Here is a 7,776-nt window from a genome sequence, read left to right as displayed (position 1 = left end):
GACTTCAGTGTTTTCCCCTACCAGGAATGTGCTGTTGAGTGTGGACTGTGTCACTGGACACCAGCAGAGACTTTTGGAAACAGTCTCATCTGAGAGGCTCTTATTAACTGCTATATGCTGATGCAGGAAATTGGTGTCAAAACATCCCTCATTTCATTGCAGAGGGTTATTTCTGAGTCCTAGGTAGTTTCTTCAGAGAAAATACCAGCTCCAGCTGGCACCAGGAATCACAAGCGTGTTTTCAGTCCTGAGCATGCCCCAAACAGGATGCCAAAAAGCTGCCTCCTAACTAAAGGCCTCTCTCAGCATGCAGTAAATCCAAAATTTCATGGTCAAATATTTATAGATTCTACTTTCTCAGTTTAGGTATGTAAGTATCACCCTAATACTGAACCTCCCTCTGAGTGGACTAACAGAATAAAGGGAAGCAAGACAAACATTTTAAAGCTCCACCTTCTGAAAAAAGAGTTTTTAAGATTACCAAGGCTTGATACCATATGTATAGATCAAAATCACATTCTTCTTATCAAAGGACAGCATTCACTTGAGTTCAGACTTGCAGCCACAAGGATGTTGGTTTTCTGAAGTCAATGAAGACAGCGAGACAAGAGATTTTACTTAAACTATATATTTTTACATAAAACAACTTTATGTTACAATAAAATCAGATAAAAATCACAAAGTTATATAATAAGTTCATAAAGAAAAAAATCAAGTTTTCCTTTTAGAGATATAAAACCCAGCATTTACTGCTACTAGGAGTCTAAATGTTAACATTGACTGTCTATGGTCAATTTGAAAAAAGAAAAAAAAAGAGGAAAGTACTTTTTTACAGCAGACAAAATGATGAGGTAAGAGATGCTTTTATGATGATCCAACTGTAGTAAACACTTCAGTTTTCATTAAACCATATACTAAATATAATAAACCCAAATAAAAAGATACATTTAGAACACTGCAGTGTTTTCCCACAGTTGTATACCAACAAATTGTCAGTCATTCACTAAACTTTACTTGAAACAGTAAAAACAGGGTGTATGTTTATCTTTAGTACTAAAATCTCATAATAATCTAAATATTTTGGTATAGCAGACCACACTAAAACACTCTCAGAACTTTCAACTACAAGGGTATAGCATGTTAAAAATGATGTGCTTTGTTTGCCATTCATGATGAGCTTTATAGAATATTATGTTCATGATCACTATTAGGCAATTAAATGAAAACATCTAAATGCTGCAAAATACTCTTTTATTGAGCATAGCTCCCTCATCACATACCAAAGTTAATCAGCACACTGCAAACTTAGGAACTTATTTCACAAATCTTACATATCAGTTCTTTTAGCTTTAGTATATGGCTAAAATAATTATTGCTGACCAGTGTTAAAAAAAACCCAAACAAATCCAACCCAAACAAAAATACACCAGCAAACAGATTTTTCTCAAGTGCCTTTCATGTGTGTACCATTAATATTAATTACTAAATGAACTAAATTTCAAAATGTGCATATAAAATTTTTGGAGGTATAGGCACCTTCATCTGAAGACTGTATGTTCATGCTACCTGTTTAAAAAAAAAAAAAGAAAAAAAGAAAAAAAAGAAGAGCTAAGACAATACACAGTAGAAAATCAAACAGGTTGGACATCCAAAATCCTCCAGGGACACAAGCAAAGCCCTCCTGGCCAGGATCAGCTCTGTCCACAGCCTGCAGGAGAGCCCTCATTTGGGAAGCACCTTTATCATATTTATCATTCACCTCCTCTCTCTATTTCACTTCAGGTACCTTATTATTTACCACAGAGAATGGTATTTAAGACGTGCAAACTTCATGTAACTGTCAAGTTTACATTCTAATAGCGAGCCTAAAACACTGTCAAGCTCCCAGGGCACAGGACTCCAGGCACAACATCCCTGGCCAGGCTGTGTAAGCCAGATGGGGCTCTCCCACCGGTGGTGTGTCTGGATTAAACATCCTGTGGCTACATATTGCTTTGCATGATGCACAGGTGCTTGTTGAACACGATCTATGGAAAGAAAAATTACCTTAGGGTAGCTCTATGTCTTACCATTGCTAAATTGTGTCCACAACCAGACCCTGCCAGCCCAGCCATGGAGTCCTTGCTGCCTTTCAGCCCCCGTCAAAAGCTGAACCTGCCCTTATGCAAGGTCCCTGGTACTGCTGAGGCCCTGTAGGACAGCAACAGCCTTTTCTATTTTTGACTGCAACTGTGTGATCATAACCAGTGCTGCAACACTCTCACACTGCTCAGCTCTGTGTGTGAGGACATTCGCCTTCCATCCCTCACATCACCACCTGTGTGATATGCTGAGGACTTTTTGATAATTACAGGCTTGACAAGTCCAGAAGTGCCTGAACAAAGGTGGGTGAGCTGATGGATCAGTGTGGCCATCCAGACCTTTGGCCCATCCACAGCTTGTGGGCAGAGCACCTTTCACCAAAGCCTCTGCTGAAACAATCAATCGTCGAAATTAGCTGCTGCTGCTGACCTTTCCTTACACCCCTTCCCTTCGGGTTCAGCATTGGTCACACACTAAGCTAAGTGAGGTGTTTCACCCTTATAGCAGTTTTGTTTTTGTTAATCCATAGGCTCAGGAAGACAACACTATATTCTTTACAAGCCACTGATGCTCCGAAGGGTTTAGCAGAGATAACGCTTTGGAAGAGCCTAAGGAAGAGCATGGTCTTGTGGCGGAGAAACTCCCACCACTGCAAGGTGGTGGCAGTAACAGAGAATTTTCCTTCTGTTACTTATGAAGCCACCAAAGGCGGCAAAAAATTAATAAGGGAGAAAATAAACACTTGGGAAAAAATTGAACAGCATAGAGAAGAGTGCAGAAGCCTAAGGACAATTTAGGCTTCCTGTGCCCAACAAGCCACCCAGCAAACACAGGCAGGTGAGCACCTGCCTCAGCACCACAAATGCTTTGGCTGGTACCCTTGGAAAGCAATGGCAGTGACAACAGGCAGAACAGCAGAAACTCTTCCCACTCGCCTTAATTTACTGGGCAGCTTTAAAAAAATGTTCTGTCTAAATTGTTCAGATAAAATAAAATCAGGTGTTTGTCCAGAAAAAAGACATTGTTTAAAGAACATTTGTTTTCTGGGCACAGATGCACCCAGCATAAAATTGTTTTTAAAACGTGACTCTTTTGAATACTAGGATACAGAAAGGGAGAGGTGGCATGGAATTCCTTACAGGAAAGACAGTTTTCTTCCAGTGAGCTCACTTAGCAAAGGAGACACCAATTAGATGTAGATAGAACACTGTAAAGTACTACTTTTGCTGAAAATACATTTTTAGGCCAAACAAAACTACTTGTGAAGTTGAGTCAAAATTGGCAAATAAAGATTCAGCCAAATAGTAAAAAAGAAAAAGGTTAACCTACTTTATTTTGAGGTGTGAAACAATGTTTCAGTTTTTCATTTTGAAATAATTTATTTCTAATATGAGACTAAAGTAATTTTCCAAAATGTGATGTAACATCCAATGGAATATTAGATATGAAACAACTGAAAAAAATTCATGTATTTTTATTTCACTGAATATTTTTTGGTTTTGTGCTAATATGAAGTAGCCCTGTTTATTTCTCATTTTGGCCACCAAAAACCATTCAAACCCCACCATTATTCAGCAGCTCTAACACCAGCTAAAAGAAGCGACACAGCCCAGAGAACAGTAAGACACTCTCTGCCCTGGGGTCACAAGAGGCCAGCACAGATTTTTCTTCCTAAAGCCCCAGCGTGGCAGGATCTGTGGTGGTGCAGCCAACAGAACTCAGCACAAGAAGTGCCAAGCACAAGACCTTTGTTAAAAAAAGACTGTGTAAGTGAGGTAGGAGAGATCCTGCCATCAACCACTTAGAGGGAGAAACCTGTGTCCAGAAAGGGAACTCAGGGTGGCCCAAGGTGAAACTCAGCCTCGTATAAAGACACCTCCACTCAGGCTGGATGGAATTGGAGCACTGACCAACACATTCCTGATGGCATTTGGAAATCAGGATTTGCCCAGCACTGTATAACAAAACCAAAGTCTGCAGACCCTCTCTGGGACAGGGGTGAGCATTTCTTTGCCCCAGCAGCATTTGGGGCCGTCCCTCAGCAGGTGTCTGCCAACTGAACTCAGGGCGCCCACAGGAACAGGCTGAGTTCCAGCTGTGCACAAAAGGTGGATTAAATGCATCCATAGGATGGTGCCTGCATTTTGGTGGGGAAGGCTGGCTGCCCTGGTGCTCCCACCTGGAGAGAAGAGGCATTTCAATGCATGGACGAGTCTCTGAGGAGCAGTGTGAGGCTCATGATTTGGCACATGGGTTATTGCTGGGCCATCCCAGAGCGTTGAGGAATAAGCAGTGTGTGACACCGATGGTCCCTACCCAGCAGCAGCATGGGATGCCAGTCCTGGGGCAGGAATGGGGCCAGGCCAGAGAGGGCAGCTGCAGCTGGTGCCCAAACATTCCTGAGAGCATGCACTGCCTCTTCCTAGTACACTTTTGGCTTTTGAAGAGGAAAAATACAATGAAAGAGAGAGAAAGGCTAAAAGAGATGGAGTTCGGGGAAGTTTTTAAGTGATTATACATAGCAGCTCTCAACTTGCTGCTGCTGGGAAGGAAAAAGTAAGAAGGCAATTATAGCAAGACCTTGGATTCTTAAAGGATAGAGTTTCCCACAGCATAGAGCTGTGTACAGGCATCCTTAACAACTCAACATCAGAGCAATAGAAGCTAACGAGCAAATACATACATTTGGGACAAGACTAGAAGAGACAGGGCAGGGATTTCTCTAAGAACACCCTCATCATTCCTCTGGTGGGCACAAAGCACCCAGAAATAACTGCCTGTGTCAGAGCTATGCACTGGCTTAATGTGCCAGCATTAAACTCCATCTGTTAAATCAATGCAATTCCATGGAAACACTTCTCTTGCAATTTAAGAGTGGCTTAATACATTCCTAATGAACTGGATCTGAGATAGACCTGACTAAAGTGGGAAAAAAGATCTGGATTAACCCCAATAAAATAATTTGTTCACAGAGTCTTTTGCATCCTTTTACCTGGAATCTAACATGCTAAAAACATAGGTTATATTAAAACAAAGAGGGGAGCCCTAAGATTACTCAATAGGAAAAAGAAGATAGAGTGGAGTCCTTCATACAAAAGCAATGAACCACTGTGAGGAGTAGGGCTCTGACTGCCAGTACTTCTTGCAGCTCTTAGTTGTGTTATGCTGTGATTCCCAGCTGATGCAGGGACCAAAACCAGCATGGGAGGAGAGGAGAAGCAGGATGAGCTGCCTGATAAATGCTGGTGTATATCCGACTTTCTATCAGACAAGGAGACTAAAAACGGAGACTACTTGTACAGAACCACACAGAGTTTCTGATGTCATTTTCATTTTGAGAAGTCTGATCTAACCCCCACATTATGCAACTGTTGAATCTTCCACACTGGCAAAGTCTAATTTTCACACGCCTACATGTTATGTACCTGATCTTTATTTTTATTTTTAAATATCAAAAGCCTACAGCAATTTTGTTTTAAAGAGACTTAAATGGTCATAATGGTTATGAAAGGTCTCAGCTTCACATCCATTGTTTAAAAGGAGCAAAAGCAAAAATACTCAGAGTCCAGTCTGAAAAACAGGCAACGAAGATAATGTAACAGATGAAAAGAAAATTCAAGGGACAACTGCAGACAGACCCTATCCCCACCATGGGGATTATATATTCAGGTGCAAAAAAGTATTCAATGCATGTTTCATCTATAACCTATCTTTCTTTCAAAGGTCACTTTAATAATCAAGATGTGCCAAAAAAAGAAAAAAGCCCCTAAATTCAAAAAAAAAGCATGGCAATTTTACATCAGTCACTGCTGGAAAGCACTAACATGGTGCTTAACCAAGAAGCAAGTAATAATGTCACATAAACAAAAGTACTTTCCTGAATTAATTCAGATCCCTGAACACTCACAAACCAGGTTGTGAAAAAAGAAGAGAAAGAAGTCCTAGGGAAAGAGCAAAACTTGGGCTGGATTCTCCTCTCTGGCCCGTTTTACATTCCTATCTGTAATTAAGTGAACTTCCTTCTCACTGGAGGCCAGGGTATGACCTTGCATTTCTCAAAACACCCTTAGAGCTGCTGAATAACCAGTTTAAGAATACAACAGCACTTCTGCACCTCAGGTTGGGGTGGGGATTTTTTTGTACATTATAACTTGGTGACTAATTCTCACCCTACTGCCAAAGAATGCAGAAATCATAGGAAAGGATTTCATTTCATGTGGTCATGGCCCTGACAGACTTGTGGGCAGAAACTTGCTTCTGAGTAGCACCTTCAAGTTACCTTATAATGCTTTTATGCATTGTCTCCTTCTTCACTGCTGCAGAAGTTAATCAGTAGTGATCAAGTTGCACAGAGGGGCATGAGTCATGTACAAACCAGCAACATATTACTTTTAAAAATAAATATCTGGTCCCCAGACTCAGGTGGGCATTTTTCAGAGATGCACATAATGAAGGGACTGTATGGGTTCAAAACTGAAGGCTAAAGAGAGGTGATGCTGCTAAGCAAGAGAAGCTGTCCTCACCAACTGGGTAAGACTCATGACTCAAGAGCTGAAACTCATTTCTACATCATTGACTTTGTGCTGTATGGGTCCAGGCAAGCAAATGTAACCTCTGTCAGAGGTTATCTGAAATCCACTGCACTTTGGGTTTTTTTGGGGGTTTGGTTTTTTTTTTGGTGAATTAGGCCTGATTGACGTGGTCCCTACAGATTCTGGTATCTGTGTGAAGTGATTCACTTGACTGCAGCTCACCACAGGCACATTTTACAAACTGCAGGAGCTCCAGATAATCTCTCTACTCCTCCAAGGAATAAAAGTCTTTGTTGCTAAGAGTGCTGATAGTTTGGACAGGAAAAAGACTTGTTTTCTGTTTCTATGGTTGCAACAGCCCTTAAGAAAGATATAAATTTCCCTGCAACAACTAACTGCATATTCATTTTAAGGTAGATCTAGTTCCAGATTCCTGAGACAGAACCCACTACCTGTTCCCAACCCCACAAAGCCAGAGCAGCAATATAGAAAGTTTCTAATCTCAACAGAATTCAGTGAGCAGCATGATTGGTTTGGTAAATAAACAAACAAAACAAGAAACCCACCAAAAAAACCCCCACAGCAAATGTTCAGCCTCTATGTACAAAACCAATGCAAACAAGTGGAACATTCTAGTTATATTTCGTAAAACACGTTTGGGATCAACAAAACATCAAACATCCAGACCCTAGATTACAAAAAAGATCTATTGCCATCTAATTGTCAACCCCAAGTTTAGACAGTCCTTGTCGGAAATCATGTAATTCATCTATCTTCCCGTCTAGTACATCTAAAAAATTCTTTAATTCAGTTTTAAGGTTGGTCTGCCTGTGTTTACTCTCTTCGACTTCTGTCCTTAGTGTTCTGACTTTCTCTTCAAGATCTTTGTTCTTTTTCTCAGCAGCCTTAAAGATAAAAGGACAATAAGAGGAATTATGGAGATGAAGGATGAACAGCATTTCATACTTTAAAGCAACAAATGGCAGCTGGGCTGTGCAAGTTTGCTTCAACTTCTGCAAAGTGATTAACACAAGCACCTTCGAAAGCAACAGACATGTGCTAGTCCAATTATAAAAGGAAAGAAAGCCCATACAGGAAAGGACAGAGATTAACTGGAAAAGATGCTTTGCATCAAACTTTGTCATTTGGTTGATATCTTCAA

General features: G+C 40.6%; 1 protein-coding gene across 3 annotated transcripts in view; it reads right to left on the bottom strand.

Annotated features, from left to right (window-relative positions):
• Positions 1-612: 612 nt before the first annotated feature.
• HOMER2 (homer scaffolding protein 2) overlaps positions 613-7,776 on the bottom strand; it is a 63,444-nt gene continuing 56,280 nt past the window's right edge. For all 3 annotated transcript variants that reach the window (XM_017805152.1, XM_017805153.1, XM_017805154.1), the window contains one exon: positions 613-7,519. In XM_017805152.1, the coding sequence (XP_017660641.1) occupies positions 7,331-7,519 (189 nt within the window). In that variant the 3' untranslated portion in view covers positions 613-7,330. The remainder of the gene's footprint in view (positions 7,520-7,776) is intronic.

This window comes from Lepidothrix coronata, unplaced genomic scaffold (genome assembly GCF_001604755.1).
Source record: "Lepidothrix coronata isolate B3197 unplaced genomic scaffold, Lepidothrix_coronata-1.0 Scaffold11, whole genome shotgun sequence".
Lineage (NCBI taxonomy): Eukaryota > Metazoa > Chordata > Aves > Passeriformes > Pipridae > Lepidothrix > Lepidothrix coronata.
The sequence above is the reverse complement of the archived record's forward strand: the minus strand, read 5'-3'. Positions and strand labels throughout refer to the sequence as shown.